The sequence below is a fragment of the Microcebus murinus genome, chromosome 3 (genome assembly GCF_040939455.1).
Source record: "Microcebus murinus isolate Inina chromosome 3, M.murinus_Inina_mat1.0, whole genome shotgun sequence".
NCBI classification, from domain to species: domain Eukaryota; kingdom Metazoa; phylum Chordata; class Mammalia; order Primates; family Cheirogaleidae; genus Microcebus; species Microcebus murinus.
In genome coordinates, this window is record NC_134106.1 from 86,104,749 (window position 1) to 86,130,475 (window position 25,727).

Here is a 25,727-nt window from a genome sequence, read left to right on the forward strand (position 1 = left end):
AATTCCTGTATACACTTCATTCACATTATCTAAATGTTACCATTTTACCATGTTTGCTATATAATTCTTTGTTTCTTTCTTGAAACTTTTTAAAACTACTACAGACTACTCTGAGAGTATTTAAAAACTATAAGTTAATAAAGTTTATAATTAAATTTTATTTTCTTTCCAGTTGCCCTGCCTACTAATATGGCCTCAGCAAGACCTCAGAATGAATGCTGGAGTGCTGCAAGTGACTCTCCTTTGAAACCTGTCAGTTCCCCAAAATCCAAAGCATCAAACAAACAGAGTTTACTTCCATATCAAGTTAGTCAGATATATGATGAATTATTTCAAATACATCTGAAACTGCAGGTAAGAACTAAATACTGAATTGAGAAATCAGCAATATTTATGTTCTAAGAACCAAGCATTTACAAACTTTGAATACAAGGCATTTCATTTTAATTATTTTAGGTAAGTCAAGGTGAGGTCAGAGAGAACAAACTCAATTTATAGGAACTATAGAAAGTAAAAATGTAGTGTCTGAGAGAAAAATATAAATAGTAGTGTTTTTATTTGTAGGTGTGTGTCTTAAATTTCATACTGCCTTGTGTTTTATGTTTATTCTCATCCCATCTTTACTTAAGAAATAAAATCTACAGGTAAAGTGTGCTTTTTGAGATGTTCTAAATTCATTGTTTTAAATATTTATATGTAAAAATTCCCCTTGTCAACTTTCACCAAAGTTTAGCTCTGCACATTGGCCTTTATCTGTCATTGGGTTTTTTTTTTTCTCTAAAGAGTATAGTTTATATATTTGTCATGCATCTACTAGTAGAGAAAGAAGCAGAAGTATGTGTAATGCCCATTTTTGGGGGGACATTTTTCCCATTGGAAACATTGTATACACGTGAAATAGTTAAGCATTTTTTTGAAAACCAGTATCTAATTTTTTCAAAATAATTCAGATAATTACCATAGCATTTCAGCCTAAAATCACTGGGAAAAAGTTTAGGGATAAACTTAGTCTGGTTCTTGACTGAGACTTAGAATTTAGGAGAGCAATAGGAAGGCCATTCTAGATACAAGGAATTGGAAGTGAGAGATGTTGGGAATGGAGTGATTGTCCGATTGTACATTTATCAGCCTGTCTGGAGGACAAAACAGTGAAAACTGAGGCTGGCTGTTTCATAAGATTTTAAGCAAAGGAGTGGCAGAGTAAAAAATGGTGTCCTAGGAAGATCCCCTTGATAACACTTTATAGGATGAAAAAGAATAGGCAGAGTTGCAAGAATATATCTATCATCTATAGCAAACACAATGAAGGTACAAATAATAAGGAAAAAATGAAGAGTAATGGATTAATCTGTTTTAACTAATCTATAGTTTACTTTAACTTTAAAATTTACTTTGTAAGTACAGTCATTGTGGAAAATAGTAGGAGGTGTCTCAAAAACTAAAAATAGAACTATGTGATCCAGCAATAACATTATTGGGTATATATTCAAAAGAAAGGAAATCAATATATTGAAGAGGTATCTGCAATCCCATGTTTATTGCAACACTATTTAAAATAACCAAGATATAGAATCAGTCTAAGTGTAGTCTAATTAGTAGATGAGTGGCTAATGTCATATATATTAATATATACACAATGGGATATTATTCAGCCATAAAAAAAGAATGAAATCCTGTCATTTGCTGCAACATAGATGAAACTCATCATATTAAGTAAAATCAGCCAGGCACAAAAGGATAGATAACTGCATGTTTTCAGTCATATGTGGGAGCTGAAAAAGTGGATCTCATGGAAATAGAATGTAATGGTGGTTACCAGAGGCTGGGAAGGGAAGTGGGGGATGAAGAGAAGTTGGTATAAAAATGCACTTAAAAGGAGTAAGTTCTAGTATTCAGTAGTATAGTAGAGAAGTTATAGTTAATAGTAATTTATTGTATATTTCATAATAGCTGGAAAAAAGAATTGGAATGTTCCCAACAAAAAAGATAAATGTTCGAAGATACCCCATTACCCTGATTTGATCATTACACATTGTATACATATATCAAAATATCACATGTACTGTCATAATATTTACAACTATGATATATCAATAAAAAAGATATGAGAAAATTGCTTTGTAGTCTTCTATTGTGTTAATCATTAAGCATATACATTTTGTTACGTTGTCATTTCATTCATTCACCAAATATTTAAGCACCTGTTAATATGCATTTATGTGCTCAGTGTTGAGTATATGGAAGTGAATAAAATATATATGGTCCTTACTACATGTAGCTTATTAGAAGCAAATTGTAATTAGAAGCAAATACCCATGTACTTACAATTTTATAAATTTAAATGAAGAAATAAGAGAAGTATAACATGAGGTTAGGTAAGATTTTTCTAAAAATGTAACATTTAAGTTAAACCCTAAAGGATGAATAGACCAGTGAAAGGGTTGCATTCAAGACTGAGACATTCTAATATAGAAGCCCTCCTGAGGCATGAAAATGTATAATAGTAGGTAACTGAGAATTTTTAAAGCAGGGGAATTGCATAATCTAATGTGTGTTTAAATAAATGGGTTGGAATTTGAGAGACTAGATAGGATTCTACTGTAATAGCCCAGGTGGGAAATAATGGTAACTTGGACTGGAGTATGGCAGAAAATAGAAGTAAATAGGGTAGAGATTTATTGTGGAGCTAAATTGGCCAGACTTGGTGTAATGAATTGGATATGGTATAGAGAGAATAAGGTGTCTAGGTTGATTCCCACATTTCTGGTTCGGGAAACTTGCAGGAAGAATGGTTTTCAAGAGAAAGATGAAGGTTTTAGTTTGGAACTAGCTGGGTTTGGCAGTATAATGTATCAGCTTGGCAGTCAGAATGTAGGTCTTTGATAAATTTATAATTTGGATTGTTATTTAAAGTTGTCACCAGTAGTTGAGATCTAGAGAGAGGGTAGAGCGTGAAAAGATGGTGGTAGACTGATGGTGTCCTGAATTAGGCTTGGGGCCTCAGGTATAGAGGTGGATGAATTCTAGAGATGTTTAAGAGATTGGGTCCATAATATAGTTGGCCCTTGAACAACACAGGTTGAACTGTGCAGGTGGACTTACACGCAGATTTTTTTCTTCAGTTAAGTATACTAGAACTTATTTTGGAGAATTATAAAAATTGGAAAAAATTTACAGATGAATCACACAGCCTAGAAATATGAAAAAAATAACAAAAAGATATGCATGCATGTATAAAATATATGTAGATTGTAGTCTATTTTATCATTTACTACCATAAAATATTCACAAATCTATTATAAATATATATTTTAAAATATATATTTTTATTTTAACTTATGCACACAAACACAGACTGTACATGACACTATTCATAGTCAAGAAAAATGTAAGAAATAAAAAGATGCACTAGTAAATCATAACTGCGTAAAAGTAGCCACCTCTTGTTGGTATTGCAGTGAGATCAAGTATTGCGAGTGAACACTTTTAAATGCTATGTGATGATGATCATCTCCACATGAGCATTGCTCCAATAAATTGCATATCACAGTAAAAAGTGATCTCTTATGGTTCTAGGGTATTTTTCAGCGAGTTTAGTATAATACCATAAACCTTGAATAATACCAGGAGACCCATGTGGAGTGCCACTAGTGATACTTGAAGTGTTCTCAAGAAGCAGAGAAGATTTATGACATTATAAGAAAAAGCTGAATTGTTTGATAAATACTATAGATTGAGCTCTGCAGCTGTTGTACACCATTTTAGACAGGTGATTCAACTTGTAAACAGACCACATAAACTTAATGGTATTAGTAAATACAGTACAGCACTGTAAATGTATTTTCTCTTCCATATGATTTTCTCAAAACGTTTTTTCTTTATTATAATAGTATATAATAAATGTAATATACAAAATATGTGTTAATGGACTGTTTATGTTATTGACTGAGGCTTCCAGTCAACAGTAGGCTATTAGTTAAGTTTTGGGGGAATCAAAAGTTATATGTGGATTTTCCACTGCACAAGAGTCTGCACTGCTAAACCCTTGCATTGTTCAAGAGTCACCTGTACTTGGAGACAGGATTTGGGAGGTGTATTAGGGGTTAGCCAAAGACAAAATGCACGTTTATTTTTTGGGTAATTGGATAAATGATGTTGCTTTTTGCTGAGACAGGGAAAAAACTGGAGGAGGAGAGCATTAATTCTTTTCTTTTTAATTCATACCTCTGTAATTTTTGTTAGTGTATAATTAAAATATTTTAATATGCTCACAGAGTTGTGCTACAATTGCCACAAGCAATTTAGAATATTTTTGTCATCCTCAAAAGAAACTCCCTACTCACTGGAAGTCATAGCCTTTCCCCCCAAATGCCTTCATCCCTAGGTAACCACTAATATACTTTGTGTCCCTATGGATTTATCTATTCTGTGCTTTTCATATAAACAGAATCATATAATATCTGGTCTTTTATTACCGGTGTTTTTTCTTAGTGTGCTGTTTTCAGAGTTCATTCATGTAGCATGTACTTTATTCCTTTTTATTGCTGAGTAATGCTCCATTATGTGGACAGACCACACTTTGTTTATCCATTCTTCTATTGATGGACATTTGGGTTGTTTCCACTTTTTGGCAATTGTGAATAATGCTGCTGTGGACATTTGTATTTAAGTTTTGTGTGGACATATGCTTTCATTTCTCTTGGGTATATACCTATAATAGAATTGCTGGGTCATATGGTAACTCTATATTTAACTTTTTGAGGAATAGCCAGACAGTTGTCCAAAGTGACTGCACCATTTTACATTTCTACCAGCAAAGTATGAGGTTTCTGGTTTTTTCACGTCCATCCCAACACTTATTTTCTGGTGTTTTGATTCTGGCCATCCCAATAGGTGTGAACTGATACCTTACTGTGATTTGCTTTTTATTTCCCTGATAACCAAGTTAATTTAGTTCTAGACATGTTTATTTTAAGTTACCTTTAAAAAAAGCATACAGGTGAAGATGTTATATAGGCTGTTTGGACTTGAAGTTTTTTCTTTTTTAAGTCGTAGATTTAGGGGGTACAAATGTTGTTACATGGATGAACTGTATAATGCTGAAGTCAGGGTTTTCAGCGTACCCATTGCCAAAATAGTATACATTGTACATGAGAGGTAGCTTTTTATCTATCAACCCCACTGCCCCCTCCCTGTTTGTTAGTATTCAGTGTCTAGTACACTACATTATGACCATATATGTCCCTCATTTAGCTCCAGCTTATAAGTGAGAACATGCAGTATTTGTTTATCCATTCCTGAGATACTTTGCTTAGGATACTGGTCTCCAGTTTCATCCAAGTTGCTGCAAAAGACATTATTTCATTCCTTTTTATGGCTGAGTAGTACTCCATGGTATATATACACCATATTTTCTTTTTCCATTCATCAATCAGTGGGCACTTAGGTTGATTCCGTATTTGTGTAACTATGAATTGTGCTGCAGTAAACATTTGGGCATAGGTGTCTTTTATATATATATATATATATATATATATATATATATATAATGACTTCTTTTCCTTTGGGTAGATACTCAGTAGTGAGATTGCTGGATCAAATAGTAGGTCTACTGTTAGTTGTCAGAGGAATGTCTATACTATTTTCCGTAGAAGCTGTAGTAGTTCACATTCCCATCATCAATGTATATGTGTTCCTTTCTCATTGTATCCACACCAGCATCTATTGTTTTGTTTTCTTGGGTTTTTTTTTAATGCAATTCTTACAGGGGCAAGATAGTATCTCGTTGAGGTTTCAGTTTTCCTTTTCCTGATGATTGAGCATTTTTGAGCATTTTTCCATGTTTTTGGCCATTTGTCTGTGTTCTGTGGAAAAAGTCTTTATGTCTTTGCCAATGGGGTTATTATTTTTTTGCTTGCCGATTTGAGTTCTGTGTAGATTCTGGGTATTAGCCCTTTGTCAGATGTAAAGTTTGTGAATATTTTCTTCCATTCTGTAAGTTATCTCTTTACTCTGTTGATTATTTCCTTTGTTGTACAGAAACTTTTCAATTTAATTAAGTCCCATTTATTTATTTTTGTTTTTGTTGTATTTGCTTTGGAGGTCTTAGTCCTAAATTCTTTCCTTAGGCCAATATCCAGGAAAGTTTTTCCTAAGTTTTCTTCTGGGATATTTATAGTTTCAGGTATTACATTTAAGTTTTTAATACAACTTGAGTTAATTTTTGTATATGGTAAGAGGTCAAGGATCCAGTTTCATACTTTTGCATGTAGCTATCCAATTTTTTGAGCACCGTTTATTGAATGGGGCATCCTTTCCTCAGTGTATGTTTTGTCTGCTTTGTCAAAAGTCAGTTGGTTGCTGCTGTTAATATATGGCGTTATGTCTGGGTTCTATTCTGTTCCATTGCTCTATGTGTTACCTTTGTATTAGTACCATGCTATTTTGGTTACTGTAGCCTTAGAGTATAATTTGAATTCCAGTAATTTGATGCCTCCAGATTTGTTCTTTTTGCTTAGGATTGCTCTGGCTCTTCAGGATTTTTTCCTCTTACCACAGAATTTTCTTCATTTTTAATCTGTACTGAATACCCCTTCATCAGAAAGATATTCGGCTAATCTTACCTGTAATATTCTCTTAGTTTATGTAAATGCAGTGAAGACTTGCATATTTATTTTAGCTTTGAAGGGTGAATGCAATGAATAACCATGGAGGGAAACACTTTTTGTTTCTGCATTTTTGAAATTAGAAGAAATAAAGCAGTGAAATCAGTTGAGTAGGTATTTTAGTAACTGAGTATGAGGAGTACTAGGAGATAGTTGTGTGTACAAAAGATTGACAGAAACTTTCCCCAGAGAATTGAATAATTGACCAGTAGTTTTGGGGCCAAGAAGAATATAAATCAGAGAAAAAACTACTTTATGTGATTGATGGGTACTTAGAGCTAATAACCTTACATGGATCTGTTAAAGCAATAAGCAGATCATTTCTGAGAATAAAGGCAATTTCAGACCCAAAGAGGCTGTAGAAGTGGAAGTGTAGAAGAAGTTATAAAATTCTTGCCTCCAAGAACATCTTAGACCAGAAGAGAAAACTGCTTATCTTAGACTTCCAAAGCCCATCATGGTTCAGCCAGCTCTGCCAGCTCTAAGGTTCTAGGAATCCATGTCTGGTTTCTGCTGCATGGCACAAGGAAGTACATGTGAGTGTTCTACACTAGAAGTCTCCTTGCTAAACTTATGCAGTGAGTGAGGAAGTGTGTTGCCTCACCTCTTTCATTTCCTTGCAGAAGTGGTAGGGAATTTGGTGCTTGTCTTTTTGGGCCACCATCTTTTCACATGGTCACACCAGGAACCCAGGCACACTGAACAAAATGAAGGCAGCATGGGCTGACTTGTTTGAAAGCTGGCAGGTGACAGTTCCATAGTCTGGAGCTCAGGTTTCAAGGGAGGGGTTTGGTGAAGTAGGCGTCAGAGCTGGATGGTTCATGTCTCCTTCACTCTCTCTGCAGAGTAGACTTGCTTAGATTTCAAGGGACCCCACAGCATTCACTCACCCTTTTCATTCAGAGATGCTTCAAAGTACTGATGGCAGGTTCCTATAATTTAAAAATTACAAAATTTAAGAAACTTGAGTGAGTTCTGACTGTTTGCCTATCATCTAAATGTACAGATCCCCTTTCCTGGTGTGAAGCTCATCTAAAGCTCTTCTGCTTCAGCCCCAGCTCTTCTCTAGGCATGGTGACTGTGTTGTCTCTTCTCCCCTACTGGCCTGAGTTACATCAAGAGCTGCACTATTGGTGTGAACTAGACTCTTACTGCCCCCTCTTTTGGAATTTCTGGGGACATCTAGAATGAGTGACATCTATCTCCTTGCCAAAGCCAAAGGACCCCTGTTTCTTCTTTCCTCCTTGTTCTCTCTGCAAGGCTGGCCACTATTATCCAGTTCCTCTCTCATCTGTTCTCCTGCCATTAGGTTCCTACATCCATTTATGTATCAAATATTTATTAAGCACCTATAAGACACTGGGGCATATGCTACTGTTCCTGCACTGAGGACACTGAAGGGAGTGAAACAAGGGAGTGAAAGAATGAAAAATCAATTATAATTATTTGCATAATTAATTAAGTACCTTTGTCTTTGTGAAGATGGAGGAGTTCTGAAAGTCTTTGGAGACCTCCCTCCTTCCCAAGCCATGTGAGAAAAGAGAAAAGGGACAATTGAGAGGGTGAAGACACCCAGGAAATGGTAGGGACAGGAAATGAGCAGAAGCACAGCCGGGTTGGCCAGACTTGGGTGTGAACAGAGGCTCAGCTGTCCCAGAGACAAGAGGAAAGGTACAGATAGGCACTGGGGGACTTTGGGGTACCGCGACAGAAGGAAGTGGGGAGGATGCAATGGCTTCTGGCTGATGTCGGATGCCAGAGTTTGCAGTGATTTCAGTAGCACTGTTTTGCAATTTTTCTGTAGCAATTCTCTGTCTAGCAAGAGAGAAAACAAAAAGGTGAATGGGTTCAGGCCTGGGTGTTTGCAGGGGGAGGGCACAGTTAAAAAGCAGGATAATTGGAAGTGGTTGTGGCTGAGCTGGAAGCAGGGAATTCCAGTTCATTATTGATATTTAAATACCTGAGTCACGGCAGTTTTGGATGATGATAGAATCTAGTATGTGACCAATGGAGTGGGACTAGGGAAACAAGAGTGTAGGTGAAGGCCCTTGGAGTAGAGGAAGTCAGGGGTAAGTTGGATAAGTTGCCCAAAGTAGTATTGAAACACGGACATGGCAGATCAACAGTGTGGAGTTACACTCTGACCTGGCTGGTGTCAGTGTACATTGAAAAGATTTTGCCGGATAAGTGTGGGACCCTGCTGACCTGTATGCATAGGAGAGCATATCGGAAGCCTTTCTAACCTGGAAGGGTCATGTATAGTCGCTATCAGTTGATGGGCACTTAGGCTGATTCCATATCTTTTCTATTATGAATTGTACTGCAGTAAACACTCGGGCACAGGTGTCTTTTTGTAAAATGATTTCTTTTCCTTTGCATAGATACCCAGTAGTGGGATTGCTGGATCGAATGATAGGTCTACTTTTAGTTTTTTGAGGAATCTCTATACTGCTTTCCATGGAGGTTGTACAAGTTTACATTCTCACCAACGATGTATAAGTGTTTCCTTTTCACTGCAACTACCAACATTTATTATTTTTTGACTTTTTAATAATGTAGATTTTAACAGCGATAAGTTGGTATCTCGTTGTGGTTTTAATTTGCATTTCCCTGATAAGTAATGAAGTTTAGCATTTTTTCATGTTTATTGGCCATTTGTATATTTTCTTTTGAGAAGAATCTGTTCATGTCTTTTGTCCACTTTTTGATGGGGTTATTTATATTTTTTTTTTACTGATTTGTTTGAGTTCTTTGGAGATTCTGGGTATTAGCCCTTTGTCAATGTATAGTTTGTGAATATTTTCTCCCATTCTGTAGGTCATCTATTTACTCTGTTGATTATTTCCTGTGCTGTGCAGAAACTTTTTCATTTAAGTCTCATTTATTTTCGTTGTTGTATTTGCTTTTGGAGTCTTACTCATAAACTGTTTACCGAAGCCAATATCCAGAAGAATTTTTCCTCGGTTTTCTTCTAGAATTTTTATGGTTTTAGCACTTACATTTAAGTTCTTAATCCATCTTGAGTTAATTTTTGTGTATGGTAAGAGAGAGGGATCCAGTTTCATTCTTCTGTATGTGGCTATCCAGTTTTCCAATAAAGCAGCATTTATTGAATGGGTCTTCCTTTCACTAGTGTATGTTTTTGTCTGCTTTGTCAAAGATTAGTTGATAGTAGCTATATGGTTTTATCTCTGGGTTCTCTATTCTGTTCCATTGGTCTATGTGTCTACCTTTATGACAATACCGTGCTATTTTGGTTACTGTCGGCTGTACCTTGTTTCCCCGAAAATAAGACAGGGTCTTATATTTATTTTTCCTCAGGAAGACAGCCTAGGACTTTTTTCAGGGGATGTGTTATTTATTTTAAGTACGGTACAACAATCTACATTTATTCAAATATAGTTAAGTTGTCTTGTTCTGAAACGTCATCATAACTCTCCAAACCCCGAATTCCATCCTGAATTTCTTGTGATTCTATTTCCTTTAGAACCTTTGGCCCCAATCTCTCATGTCGAGCAATAGAGCTCTCATGGGACAGATGAGAAGGGCTGCTCGTCTTTTTTACCACTCCCTGATGAAATGCGTGGGTTGTGCAGATACACTGTGGTAGCCACGCCCATCACTAGGTCTTATTTTCGGGGTAGGGCTTACATTGCACAAATGCTTAGAAATCCTGCTAGGGCTTATTTTATGGGTAGGTCTTATTTTCGGGGAAACACGGTAGTATAATTTGTACTCAGGTAAGATGATACCTCCAGATTTGTCCTTTTTGCTTAGGATTTCTTTGGCTTTTCAGGGTGTTTTTGGTTCCATATGAAGTTTTAATTTAATTTTTTTTTTTTTTTTTTTTTTGAGATAGAGTCTCACTCTGTTGCCCAGGCTAGAGTGAGTGCCGTGGCGTCAGTCTAGCTCACAGCAACCTCAAACTCCTGGGCTCAAGTGATCCTCCTGTCTCAGCCTCCCGAGTAGCTGGGACTACAGGCATGCGCCACCATGCCCGGCTAATTTTTTTCTATATATATATATATTAGTTGGCCAATTAATTTCTTTCTATTTATAGTAGAGATGGGGTCTCGCTCTTGCTCAGGCTGGTTTCGAACTCCTGACCTTGAGCAATCCACCCGCCTCAGCCTCCCAGAGAGCTAGGATTACAGGCGTCAGCCACCACGCCCAGCTCATATGAAGTTTTAGATTATTTTTTCTAAATTTGTAAGAAATGATGTTGGAATTTTGATGGGCATTACATTGAATGTGTAAATCACTTTGGGTGTTGATTTTTCCATTCCATGAGCCTGGGATTTTTTTTTTTTTTCATTTGTTTATGTTATCTGTGATTTCTTTTATATCCTTGTAGAGATCTTTCACCTCATTGGTTAGGTATATTCCTAGGTATTTTGTTTTCTTTGCAGGTATTTTAAATGGGATTGAGTTCTTGATTTGACTCTCAGCTTGACTTTTATTAGTATGTAGAAATGCTATTTATTTGTGTATATTAATTTTGTAACCTGATACTTTACTGAATTTTTTTTTAAATTTCAGAATATTAGAGGAGTACAAATGTTTTAATTACATGAATTACTTTTGTACAGTTTGTGTCAAAGTTATATGTCTGTCCATTACCCAAATAGTGTGCATTGTACCTGTTAGGTATGAATTTACCCATACCCCCTCCTATCTCTCACCTGCTTGATTTCCATTGAATTTTATTACCATATGTACACATGAGTGTTGATCATTTAGTTCTAATTTAATAGTACATGTGGTGTTTGCTTTTCCATTCTTAAAATACTTCACTTAGGAGGATAGTCTCCAATTCCATCCAGGTTATGAAAAAAGGTATTAGTTAACTATTTTTTTTTGTCATGATTGATTAGTATTCCATGCTATACATATATCACATTTTGTTAATCCACTCATGTATTGATGGGCACTTGGGTTGTTTCCACATCTTTGAAATTGTGAATTGTGCTGCTGTAAACATTTGAGTGCAGATATCTTTTTAATGTTTTTTTTTCCTTGTTTCATAGTAGTGGGATTGGCAAATCAAATGATAGGTCTACTTTTAATTCTTTCAGGTATCTCCATACTGCGAGCCATAGAGATTGTACTAGTTTGCAGTCCCACTAGCAATATATGAGTGTTCCTATCTCTCTGCATCCACAGCAACATTTATTGTTTTGGGACTTTTTGATAAAAACCGTTTTCATTGGAGTTAAGCGATATCTCATTATGGCTTTTGTGTTTCCCTGATGATTAGAGACGTTGAGCATTTTTTCATGTTTATTGGCTATTAGTCTAGCTTTTGAAAAAAGCATCTGTTCATGTCTTTTGCCCACTTTTTAATGGGGTTCTTTGATGTTTTCTTACTGATTTGATTGAGTTCTTTGTAGATTCTGGTTATTAGCCCTTTATCAGATGTATACTTTATGAATATTCTCTCCCAATCTGTAGGTTGTCTATTTGCTCTATTGATTGTTTCCTTGGATGTACTTTAATATAATCAGGTCCCATTTATGTATTTTTGTTGTTGCTGTGAGTGCTTTTTGGGGTCTTCTTCATAAATTCTTTGCCTAAGCCAACATCTATAAGAGTTTTTTCAACCTTTTCTTCTAGAATTGTTAATTGTTTCATGATTTAAGTTTAAGTCTGTGTTCCATTGTGAATTAATTTTTGTGAGTGGTGAGAGATGTGGATCCTGTTTCAGTCTTTTATATGTGGCTATCCAGTTTTTCCAGCACCATTTATTGAGTAGGGATCCTTCCTTTTTCCCACCATTTATTGAGTAGGGATCCATTGTATGTTTTTGTCTGCTTTGTCAAAGATCAGATGGCAATATGAGGATATTTTATGTCTGAATTCTGATCCATTGGTTCTTGTGCCAGTACTATGTAGTTTCGGTTGCTATAGCCTTGTAGTATAGCTTGAAGTCTGGTAAAGTGATGCCTCCCAATTTGTTCTTTTTGCTTAAGGCTGATATGGCTATTTGGGGACTTCTCTGGTCCCATGTGAAGTGTACAATTATTTTTTTCTAGATCTGTGAAAAATGACGTTGGTATTTTAATGGGGATTGCATTGAATCTTTAAATCACGTTGGGTAGTGCAGACATTTTAACAATGTTGATCCTGCTGATCCATGAGCATGATATGTTTTTTCATTTGTTTACATCCTCTGTGATTTCATCTTCCTCAGTGTTTCGTAGTTCTTCCTGTAGAGGTCTTCCAAGGTATTTTGTTTTCTTTGTTGCTATTGTGAAAGGTATTGAGACTTTGATTTGATTCTCAGTTTGACTGTTTTGGTTCAAAGCAATGCTACTGATTTGTGTATGTTGATCATGTAACCTAAGACTTTGCTGAATTTATCAATTGCGGCAGTCTCTTGGCAGAATCTTTAGACACAAGATCATATCGTCAGCAAAGAGCAAAACTTTGACTGTTTTTTTTCCCCATTTGGATACTCTTGATTTCCTTCTCTTGTTTGGTTGCTCCTGCTAGGACTTCCAGCACTATGTTGAACAGAAATGGTGACAGTGGGCACCTTGTCTGGTTCCAGTTCTAAGGAGCAATGCTTTCAATTTTTCCCCATTCAGTCTGATGTTGGCTTTGGGTTTATCATATATGGCTTTTATAATATTGAGGTATATTCTATGTGTATCTATTTTGTTAAGAGTTCTTATCATAGTAATCCTAGCACTCTGGGAGGCTGAGGCGGGTGGATTGCTCGAGGTCAGTAGTTCGAAACCAGCCTGAGCAAGAGCGAGACCCCATCCCTACTATAAAATAGAAAGAAATTAATTGGCCAACTAATATATAGAGACAAAATTAGCCAGGCATGATGGCGCATGCCTGTAGTCCCAGCTACTCGGGAGGCTGAGGCAGCAGGATTGCTTGAGCCCAGGAGTTTGAGGTTGCTGTGAGCTAGGCTGACGCACTCACTCTAGCCTGGGCAACAAAGCAAGACTCTGTCTCAAAAAAAAAAAAAAAAAGAGTTCTTATCATAAAAGGGTACTGAATTTTGTCAAATGCTTTTCCTGCATCTATCAAGAGGATCATATGGTCTTTGATTTTGCTTCTGTTTATTTGGTAAATCACATTTATAGATTTGCATATGTTGAACCATCCTGCATCTCTGTGATGAAGCCCAATTGATTGTGGTGGATCATTTCTTTGATGTGCAGCTGAATTTGGCTTGCTAGGATTTTATTGAGAATTTTTGCATCTATAATCAGAAAGGATATTGGTCTGTAGTTTCCTTTTTTGTTGTGTCCTTTCCTGGCTTTAATATCAAGGTGGTATCAGCTTCATAGAATGAGTTAGGGAGGATTCCTTGTTATTCCATGTTACGAAATAATTTCTTTTTTTTTTTTTTTTTTTTTTTTTGAGACAGAGTCTCGCTTTGTTGCCCAGGCTAGAGTGAGTGCCGTGGCGTCAGCCTAGCTCACAGCAACCTCAAACTCCTGGGCTCGAGTGATCCTTCTGCCTCAGCCTCCCGGGTAGCTGGGACTACAGGCATGCGCCACCATGCTCGGCTAATTTTTTATATATATATCAGTTGGCCAATTAATTTCTTTCTATTTGTAGTAGAGACGGGGTCTCGCTCTTGCTCAGGCTGGTTTTGAACTCCTGACCTTGAGCAATCCGCCCGCCTCGGCCTCCCAAGAGCTAGGATTACAGGCATGAGCCACAGCGCCCGGCCGACGAAATAATTTCTTGAGTATAGGTACTAGTTCTTTGTTGGCCTGGGGAAGGTTGGCTGTAAAATCATCTAGTCTGAGGCTTTTTTTGTTAGGACATTTTTTTATTGCTGCTTTCGTTTTGTTACTTGATATTGGTCTCTTTAGGAGTTCTCTTTCTTCCTAATTTAGCCTAGGGAGGTTGTTGAAGAATTTGTTCATTTCCTCATTGTTTTCAAGTTTATGTGCATAGATATTTTTATACTATTCAGAGGTGATATTTTGTATTTCCATAGTATATGTAATATATCCTTTTTATAATATCTCCTTTTTCATTTCTGATTGTATTAAGGTCCTTTCTTGTTCTGTTTCTTGTTAATCTAGTGAGAGGCCTGTCGATTTTATTCATCTTTTCAAAGAACCAACTTTTTGTTTTACTAATCTTCTGTGTAATTCTTTTATCAATGCCATTTAGTTCTGCCCTGACCTCAGTTATTTCTTTTCTTCTGCTGTGGTTGGGATTGTTTTGCTATTCCTTTTCTTATTCCTTGAGATGATATATTAGATTGTTGATTGGTGATCTTTTTGTCTTTTGGATGTAGACATTCATGGCTATACGCATTCATGGCTGTGAATTTTCCTCTTATGACTGCTTTTGCAGAATCTCATAGATTTTGATAACTGTGTCTCCTCTGTCATTAGGTTCAAAGACTCTTTTGATTTCCATATTTCCTCCCTGACCTAATAACTATTCATCAGTAGGTGGTTTAATTTCCGTGACTTTGTGTAGAGTTGCATGTTTCTGTGGGTATTGATTTCTAATTTTATTCCACCATGGTCTGAGAAGATACATGATATAATTTCTATTTTTCTAAAATTTGTTGTGATATGTTTTATGTCCTAAGATGTGATTAATCTTAGAATTGTCTATGAGCTGATGAGAAGAACATATATTCTGTGGTTTGGGTGTAGAATGTTCTATAAATGTCATTTAGGCCCATTTGTTTTAAAGTTCCATTTAAGTTCATTGTTTCTTTGTTTATTCCCTGTTTGGAGCATCTCTACCATTTTATCAGTGGGGTGTTGAAGTCCTCAGCTATTACAATGCTGCTGTTTATAATTTTGTTTAGCTCAAGTAGGGTATTCATTACGAATCTGGGCACACCTATGTTAGGTGCATAAATATTTAGGATTGTTATATCTTCTTGTGGACTTTTTTCCTTCGCATTATATAGTGACCATCTTTGTCTTCATTTACTTTTGCTGATTTGAAATCTATGTTATCTGATATGAGAGTGGCTACCCCAGCTTACTTTTGGTTGTCATTAGATGGAATATTGTTTTCTATCCTTTTACCTTGAGTCTGAATGAGTCCTTGTGGGTTAGATATGTTTCCTGGAGACAGCAGATACTTTGCTTTTTTTTTTTTTTTTTTTTTTTGTAGTTGTTGTTTTATCCATTTAGCCCATGTATGTCTCTTGAGTGGAGAGTTCAAGCCATTCACATTTATTGAAAAAATTGATAAGTGGGGGAGATTTTTGTTCATCCTCTTGAGTAGAAATGTATTGTTTTGTTTAACCTCTTAAGCCATTGTGGTATCCCAGCTCTTAACTTTAGCTTTTTGATGGTTGTCTATTGTGCTGATTCATTTATAATCTAGTTGCGAGTACTTCTTGCAGGGCAGGGCTGGTCTTGACAAATTTCCTCAGTGTTTGCTTGTCTGAGAAAATGTTTATTTCTCCTTCATATGAGAAACTTAGTTTTGCAGGCTACAAAATTCTAGGTTGGCCATTATTTTGTTTGAGAAGATTGAGAATGAGGCCCCAATCCTTTCTGGATTGTAAGGTCTCAGTTGAGAAGTATGCAGTTAGTCTGATGGGTTTTCCTTTGTAAGTTATCTGATGCTTTCACCTTACAGCTCTTATGAACACCTCTTTCATGTCTACTTTTGCCAGTCTGATGACTATGTGTTGTGGTGATTACCTCTTTGTGATGAATCTCTCTTTCTTCATCTGTCATTTAAATCTTTTTGTTTTGGTTTACATCCAGTGGTAAAGAGTTACTGTTTTCTTTTGGGGTGTCTTTTCAGTCTGATTCTTCATGTTTCCAGAGTTCTTTAACTGATTTCTTCTCATCTGGCCTCTTGGTTAAGATCTGGGGGTGCTAGGCCTGACTTACAGGCCTGTCTCTAGGTAACCGGCCAGCTTACACCATCGCTTGAACCAGTTGCAACAGTTGGCCATCAGACTGAACACACTATGTCATTCCTCCTGCCATCTCCCACCCGAACCCAGAGCAGGAGTGCACCCCCAGCTTCTTCCAGCCAAGTGCTGGGGGTCTCTGCTTCTCTGAGCTACCTTTAATTTGGATAGACCCCCAAGAAAAATCTGGGATGGTGTGGAAGGAGACCAGTCCAAACACCAAGCCATGCTGATAATGTTGCCTCGTAAGGAGACAATGACTGCCCTTCCCACCCAGAGACCACAGGGCCAGAGGCACAGATAAACCGAGTGACTTTACTGAATTTATCTATTCTAGGAGTCTTTTGGTGGAATCTGTATTGTTTTCTATATGTAAGATCATATCATCAGAAAAGGGGTAGTTTGACCTCCTCTTTTCCTATTTGGATGCCATTTATTTCTTTCTCTTGCCTGATTGCTCTGGCTAGGACTTCAGTACTGTGTTGATTGAAGTGGTTACAGTGGACATCCTCGTCTTACTCCAATTCTTAGGCAGAATGCTTTCAACTTTTCTTCATTCGTTATGATGTTGGCTGTGAGTTTGTCATATATAGCTATTAATATTTTGAGGTAACTTCCTTGCATGTCTGGTATGTTGAGGGTTTTTATCGTAAAGGATGCTGGATTTTATTGAATGCCTTTTCTGCATCTGTTGAGATGACATGGTTTTTGATTTTAATTTTGTTTATATGATAAATCACACTTATTGATTTGTGTATGTTGAATCATCCAAGCATTCCTGGAATCAAACCCACTAGATCATGGTGAATTATTTTTTTGATGTGCTGTCGGATTGGGTTTGCTGGTATTTTGTTGAGCATTTTTGCATTTATGTTAATGGAGAGAGATTGTTCTGTAGGTTTTTTTTTTTGTTGCTGTGTCATTGCCTGACTTTGAGTAATAAAAGTATAAGAGTGATAGTAGTTTCATAGAATTAGTTAGAAAGGATTTCCTCCTTCTCCATGTTATGGAACAGTTTCAGTAGATATGTGCCAGTTCTTTGTAGATCTAGTAGAATTTGGCTGTGAATCTATCTCGTTTGCAGCTTCTTTCTGTTGGGAGATTTTTTATTACTATTTCAATCTTGCTACTCATTACTTGTCTGTTTTGGATTTCTGTTTCTTACTGATTCAAACTTGGGAGGTTGTGTGTTTCTAAAATTTTGTCTATTTCCTCTGGGTTTGCTAGGTTGTGTGCTTCTAGTTTTTCATAGTAGTTATGGATGATATTTTGTATTTCTTTGGTATCAGTTGTGTCTTTTTTCATTTCTGATTGAGTTTATTTGAATCCTTTCTCTTTTCTTTCTATTTAACCTAGCTAGTGGTCTGTCAATTTTGTTTATCTTTTCAGAGAAGTAATTTTTTGTTTCATTGATAATTTGTATCTTTTTTTTTTTTGTTTGTTTCCATTTTATTTGCTTCTGCTGGCTTTGGGTTTGGTTAATTTATCTTTTTCTAGTCTCTTGAGGTTTGTCATTTAGATATTAATTTGTGATCTTTCTGTGTTTTTGATGTAGGCATTTAAGGCTATGAACTTTCCTCTTAGCAGTGCTTTTGCTGTTATCACAGAGATTTTGGTAAATTGTGTCATCTTTGTTCCACTTGAAAAATTTTTTTATTTTTATCTTGATTTTGTCAAGATGAAGGATAGTTCAGCAAGTTGTTTAATTTCCATGTATTTTTGTGGTTTTGAGAGTTCCTCTTGGAGTGGATTTCTAGTTTTATTTCACAGGGGTGTGAGAAGATACATGGTATGATTTTGATTTTTCTGAATTTGCTGCGACTAGTTTTATGGCCTAACATACGATCTGTTTTGGAAAATTTCCCATGTGCTGATGAGAAGAATCTATATTCTGCAAATTTTGAGTTGAATGTTCTGTGAATATCTGTTAGGTCCATTTGTTCTAGAGTTCTGTCAATAGAGTGAACTTTCTAGCTATTGTGATGTTGCTGTTTATTTCTTGAGCTCTATTAAAATTTGTTTTATTTGTCTGGGAACTGCTGTGTTAGGTGCAAATATATTTACATTTTATCTTGTTGAATTTGTCCCTTTATCATTGTATAATGACCATGTTTGTCTTTTTTTTTTTTTTTTTACCATTGTTGACTTAAAGTATGTTTTTTTCTGATATGAAAATAGCAACTCCTGCTCACTTTTTGCCTTTATTTGTGTGGAATATTTTTTCCACCCCTTTATCTTGAGTCTGTGAGAATCTTTGTGAGTTAATTGGGTTTCTTGGAGACAGCATATATTTCGGTTGTGTTTTTTTAATCTATTCAGACAATCTGTGTCGTTTAAGTCAGACATTTCCTTTCAATGGTAGTACTGTTATGTAAGATCCTGCTCTGTTTATCACGTAGATTGTTTCCAGGTTTCTCCCTTGTGTTACTGTTTTGTAAGAACTGTGAGTTTTAACAATCAGGTGTTTTTACACTGATTGGTATGAATTGTTCTTTTCCATGTACAGAGCACTTTTAAGCATTTCTTATAGGGCAGGTCTAGTGGTGGCAAATTCTCTTTGTGTTTGCTTGTCTGGGAAAGACTGTATTTCACCTTCATTTATGAAACTTAGTTTTGCAGGATACAGAATTCTTGCTTGGAGGTTATTCTGTTCAGGAGACCAAAAATGGCCCCCTCTCTGACTTGTTAGGTTTCTGCTGAGAAGTCTGCTGTTAGTTTGATGGGTTTTCTTTTGTAAGTTACTTGGTGCTTTCATCTTGCAGCTTGTAGGATTTTCTCCTTTGATTTTGTCCAGATTGATGACTATATGCCTTGGTAATAGTCCTGTTTGCCTCAAATCTTCTAGGTGTTGAATGACCTTGTGTCTGGATGTCTAAATCTTTAATGATATCAGGGATGTTTTCCTCAATTACTCCCTCAAATACATTTTCCATGCTTTTTACATTTTCTTTTCCCTCAAGGATAGCTATGATTCTTATATTCATTTCCTTTTCGAAGTTCCACAGTTCTTGGAGAGATTGTTCCAGTTTTCTTTATTCTTTGTTCTACATTTTTGACTGAATGGGTTATTTCAAAAGCCTTGTTGTCAAGCTCTGAAATTATTTCTTCTGCTTGGTCTAGTCTGTTAAACTTTCTACTGCATTTTGAAATTTCCTAAATGACTCTTTCATTTATATCAAAATATAACAAGTTTTGTTTTATTTTTTCTTATCTATCTCTTAAGTGAATTTTTTATTTGTGTCTGAATTATTTTTTGGTTTCTTTGTGTTGGTTTTCAACTTCCTCCTCAATTCCACTGATCTTACTTGCCATCCGTATTCTAAACTTGATATCCAGCATTTCAACAATTTCTTTTTGGTTGGAGTCCATTGCTGGAGAACTGTTGTGATCCTTTGGGAGTGTGTAAACAGCTTGTGTTTTCATATTGCCAAAGTTCTTACGCTGGTTCCCTCTCATCTTAGCTCAAGACAGATAGGTTTGAAGTACACCTTTTCTCCTCTGCTGGGGACTCTTGCTCAGTGAAGAGAGGGAGATATCCCTGAATGGCTCACTTGATTCCTACTCTGGAAGATTGACCAGGCAGGAGAGGGGCAGATGCCTTGTGAGCCTTTAACACTGCTCCTCTCCTGCATCTCCACGTTCCTCTGTGGTTGTTGCAGGGATTCAACACATAGCTTGTTTGCAGCAGGTGCATGGCAGGCAGTGGTTGCATGTGGCAAACACGTTACACTTGACTTTGGAGCTTGGGGAAAGATCTGAGCAGTTGTGGGTTACCATATACTTGGTCAATTTAGCCATGGAGTTAATGTAAGCAAGCAGAGAGTATGTAAAGAATGAGAAGAAAAATGGCTGAAGCCCATATCCTGTGGAATGTTAGTGTTAAAGGACAGTAGAGGAAGCAGAGCCTTCATAGGAGACTGATAAGCTGTTGACTAAGAGGGAAGTGGAATGTGGTAGCATGGAAACCAGTGAACGTGAGTATTTTAAGTTGGAGGAAATGGACACCTGTATAAAATGCTGTTGAGCTGCTGAGAGACTCAATAAAATGAAGACTGAAAAATGACCTCTACATTGAGTAATTGGCAAGTCATTTTGGTAGGGGGATGGGAAGTGAAGCCAGATTAAAGTGGACTGAGGCGTGATTAGGAGATATGAAGAGGATTCGGCGAATGTGTACAAAGTTTTAAGGATATTTAACTGTAAAGAGAAGGAGATAAGTAGATGTGGCCAAGAGAGATTTAATTTCAGATGGGGTGGGAGAAATTGAAAATATTAAAGGTATAATCAGCAGAGTAATCGCCACCTGAGGGCTGAAGTCTATGCGATCCTGATCCTAATAGAAGGAAAGGAAAAATGCATGTATATGTATTTCTTGTTTTCCCTGTGAAGTTAGAGACCACACTGTGTACAGAGAGTAGTGTGGGATGTGATGTATTCAAAATTAGTAGAATGGAAAAGTTTGAAATAGACACTGTGGAAAATGGGGAAGAGAGAGCTGACCATGAATTTATAAAAAGATTTCTGGACTGCATTGAGAACCCAGTGGAGAAGTGACTCCATGAATTCATAATGATGCCACTTTTCTTCGTGTGTGATTTTTCTCCACTGGTGTTTAACTGTTTGGCATTGGGGTAGGGAAGGTGATCTGTGCATTAATCCAGGCCTGTGAGTCTTTCAACCCAAGTAGATGGAAAGACAACAAGGTGAGGGAGAGGAGGATACAGGTAAAATAGTGGACCATGGAGTTGAATTGGCATGGAATTTAAATTGATAGGTAATGAATTCTGTATAGTATTGATCCATTTTGCACCACAAGTTCTCTTGAGTCATCAATATAGAATGTTGCTATAGTGTCACATCATTTTATAATATGATAGAATTTTTGTGTAAGTTTACTTGCTGTACTAGTCTAGCTACTACTGTAATCCAGATTCTCCTTAGGTATTCTTATATTGCTGAAAATCATTTGATTAAACCACAATGTCAATTAAAAAAATATAATTTTGAGACTTTGTGAATGTACTCTGTAAAAACATTTAAATCTGATGTTTTGATACAGCATGAAACTACAGCCCAACAGAAATTTGCTGAAGAACTTCAAAAGCGAGAACGTTTTTTACTTGAAAGAGAACAGTTGCTTTTCAGACATGAGAATGCCTTGAGTAAAATTAAAGGTGTTGAAGAAGAGGTTGTTACAAGATTTCAAATTATAAAGGAGGTAATTATATGGCCTTTGATTTTAGAGTATTATTATTTCTCCTTTTTTCCTTAGATTCACTAGCTATTAAACATTTTGCCACATTTTCTTTGTTGTCTTTCCCTTTCTCCTGTCCATATCCACACAAATATTTTTTTCCTGAACCACTTGAAAGTATACTAACCTGCAAAAATCAAGCATTCCTAAATACTTCAGTGTGTATCTCCTAAGAATAAAGACATTCTCCAATACCATTATCATTTCTGGAAATTAATGCTAATTAAATAATTAATATGTAATATAATTCCATGTTTACTTTCCCAGTGGGTCCCCAAATGTCTTAGTGCTTTTTTGTTGTATTTTCTGATCAAGCAAGTAGGTAAGATTCATGAATTATATTTGGTGTCTTTTTGGTTTCTTTGAATCTAAAGCATTCAGCCTCACCATTTTTGGTTTTTGTGAGACTTTTCTTTGTAGAGTCCAGGTCAGCAGTCTTGTATGTCGCATTCTGGATTTGCTTGATTGTTTCACAGCAATAATATTCAGATGAAATGTTTTTGGCAAGAATGTTATATAGGTAATACAATATACTTCTTTGCTTCAAGCCAAGAGAGAAATTACTTTGTGTATAACTTATATACAGTGAAATTTATTGTGTTTGTTGTATATTTCCATGAGTTTTGAAAAATGCATGGTATTGTGATCACCATCTTAATCAAGATGACTAGTTCCAGCATACCAAAAGTTTCCTAATGCTCTTATAGTTGTATTTTTTCCCCATCCTCAGCCCTTGGCAACCATTGATCTATTTTCTGTCCCTTTTCCAGATTATCATGTAAATAGCATCATTTTATGATTTTTCTTTATCTTTGATTTTCAGCTGCAATTTATGATGTATCTTGGCATGCTTTTCTTTGAGTTTATCCTTTTTATGGCTTTCTGAGCTTCTTGAATTTGTGAATTTATGTCTTTTGTTAAATTTGGGACATTTTCAGCCAATATTTCTTCAAATATTTTTCTGCTCTGATTTGTTTCTCCTCTCCTCTGGATCTATAATGACTCATATACTAGTCCTTTGTTGTTTCCCCACAGATTTCTGAGTCTCTGCTCCTTTTTTCTTGTATTTTTTTTTCAGTAGTTTTCAGATTGAATAATTTCCATTGATCTGTCTTTAAGTTCACTGTTCTTTTTTTCATATATGAGCTCATCTAGTTTTTCATTTCTGATATTTTAAAGTTCTAAAATTTCAATTATATTCTTTTTAAAAATACTTTTTTGTTCCCCTAAGAATTTCTGTCCATTTATTTTTAGATTGTATTCAAGACCTTTTGGATATTATGCTATATTGATTCTAGGTCCTGTTAAAATCCTCTAGAGAATGTTGGTTTTTATAATATTTAAAGCATTCAACTCAATTAGGTTTAGACAACCGGTTTTTTTTCACCTTATATAGGAAATGGTTCTAATCTCAGTTCAACTTCCAAAGGCTTTGCAGCGTTGCCATGGAGTGGTCTTGTGCCTCTGCCGCTTAAAGGTTATTCTGAGATTTGAGCGACGTTTAAAATCTTAGTTCAGTTCTCAAAGCTTTTGCTCTTCTGCTCTGGGTCTTTTCCATACATGTAGAGATGGACAGGGGGAGGGCAGGTTAGGCTGAGTCTTAGATAGCATTTTTAAACAGAGCTCCATTCTCCAAGCCTTTGCTCTGTTGCATTTGATCTGTCCTGTGCCTGGGTGGTTCAGGCGTGAGCCCAATTTGTACAGGTTCATACACACCAGAGCAAGAGAATCCTCTTTCTGAATCTCTCTTCTGCAAGATTCTCCCCACACTCTGGCTTGCAGGGGCCGCTCTTCCTGGTTTCTCTGCCAGAAAGACTGGCTTTCTCTCAGAACTTGAGTGGATGTTTTTGCTGTACTTCTCTATGATTGGGGCCCACTCTGGGGTAAAATGTTAAGAGAAAAGGAAAAATCAAAATATGGGAAACTTTACCCCGTGGGGGTTGCTTCTTCAAGTTTTTACTCCCTTCTGCAATTTCTTACTCTTGTTTACTTTTCAGTGCTGAGGTAGTTTTTTTGTGTGTGTGTTTTGTCTATGATTTTTAGTTATAATCTGTGGGAGAAGTAGAGTGTACCAGGCTTATTCTGCTGTGCTGGAAATGGAACTCATTTTATATATTTTTAATATCTTTTAGATGTGGAAAAATGTGGGCAATGAAAATATTAAACTAGTTTTTAAAATAAATGTCTTTGTCACTATGTCCTAAGTTATTTAAGGAATTATTTAGTATAATAAAATTACATAAAACTAAATTTATCAGATTATTGGAGTTTTTTCACAGGGCTGAAGAAGGTATGCATGCTTAGACTCTCTAATTTCTCATTTCTCCTTCCTTGTCTTATTCTTGATTCCCTATCTTTATGTTTGCCTACTATTCTTATTAAGTATAAAGATAACTGCTTTATTTATATTATACTTATATTATTTAGAAGAAGGAAATCTAGTTTCTTGATTTCCTATAGAAATTTATCTTTTTTAATACTTTATGAATAAATAGAGATTAGAAGGTGAAAGAAGCTATAACAATTCACATTTTAAATCTAAAACATGCTATTTTATTTAAATGTAATTAAAGGGAAAGTTGATTTGAATCATTTACAAAACATGAAGAGTCAAACAGTTTGAGGTTCAGAGAAATTTTATTATGTATTTAACATATTTTGAGGTATAAAGTTGGCATCAAAAATTTTAGCTACTCTGTGAGAACTGGAAATTACTTTGTTCTATGGAATAGTTCTTGTACTCCTCAAGGGTAATGCAAATTTTACATTAAAGCTTTGTTTACTATCCCATGATGTCAAATACAAAATATTTCAGTGAGTTTCTGTGAGTGGAATTTTATGAGCAGAAGCAGAATATATATAGACTTATTGCTACTTAATTTGTATGTTAACATATTTTAATAGGTATTTCACAAATACTTTTGTTGTGTTGTTACTTTGGTAGATTATACAGATTTTTAAAATTACTTGCACCTATGCTTAAATATACTATTAAATGGTTAAGGTTTTTATAATTGAAAGAGTTCTTTTAATTTATGTTCAATAGTGTTAGCGATATGTGATTTTTACCTCATTTTTAGATTAGTATTTTTTCTCTTCTAGCAACATGATGCGGAAGTTGAACACTTAACTGAAGTTCTTAAAGAAAAGAATAAAGAAAGCAAAAGACTGAGGTCCTCTTTTGATGCATTGAAAGAATTGAATGATACATTAAAAAAACAAGTAAGACTTGTTTTAATATATATTAGATTATAAGACATTCTAAGAACTATGTTGTATATTTAATAAATTATAAGTCAGCCTTAGAACATTTCAGCTAGAGAAAATTTTGATTAAAGTTATTTGTTAGCTTTATTATAAAATATGTCCAAATATGAATAAAGTATTCTTAAACTAATGGTTTTTTCTTTTTATCTGCTCTGGCAACCAACTGAGATATTTGGCAGTTTGAATTTTATTTTTTAAATATAAAAGCATCACTAGATTAAAAATAAGCAAAATAAAAAACCTGATAACTTGAAAACTAATGTCGTTTCAGGCACTGATTTCTGGCTTTATTACTTATTATTTTAACTGCTGTTACACATCACTATTTAGCATTCATTTATTTTCTGAGTTTCTGCTATATGCTGGGCACTGTACTCGACTCAATTCTCCACATTGCTCATGGTCTCATGGTTATAGATTGGTATCATATGGCACTATAATTATTTACATAAGTGATGTAATTTAGGTCAATACATAATACTAAACTTGCATAACAGAAATATTTTTGTAAGTTGTATCTTTTTTTTTTTATTTTGTCAGTTTATGGCTGAAAAATATGAAACCAAAGGAGTATGTTATTGAGAGATAGGAAAATTATTATTGTGTATTAGATTGTATGGGTAAGAGAAACAGATGCATGGAAAGTGGAGTAAAGTAGTCATTCTGAAAA

The 25,727-nt window shown here is 35.6% G+C and overlaps 1 protein-coding gene across 4 annotated transcripts in view; it reads left to right on the forward strand.

The window, feature by feature from the left end:
• The window catches only part of CCDC138 (coiled-coil domain containing 138), a 117,650-nt gene that overhangs the window by 8,066 nt on the left and 83,857 nt on the right, over positions 1-25,727 (forward strand). For all 4 annotated transcript variants that reach the window (XM_012737619.2, XM_012737621.2, XM_012737620.2 and 1 more), the window contains 3 exons: positions 173-354; positions 21,596-21,754; positions 24,893-25,012. In XM_012737619.2, the coding sequence (XP_012593073.1) occupies positions 173-354; positions 21,596-21,754; positions 24,893-25,012 (461 nt within the window). The remainder of the gene's footprint in view (positions 1-172; positions 355-21,595; positions 21,755-24,892; positions 25,013-25,727) is intronic.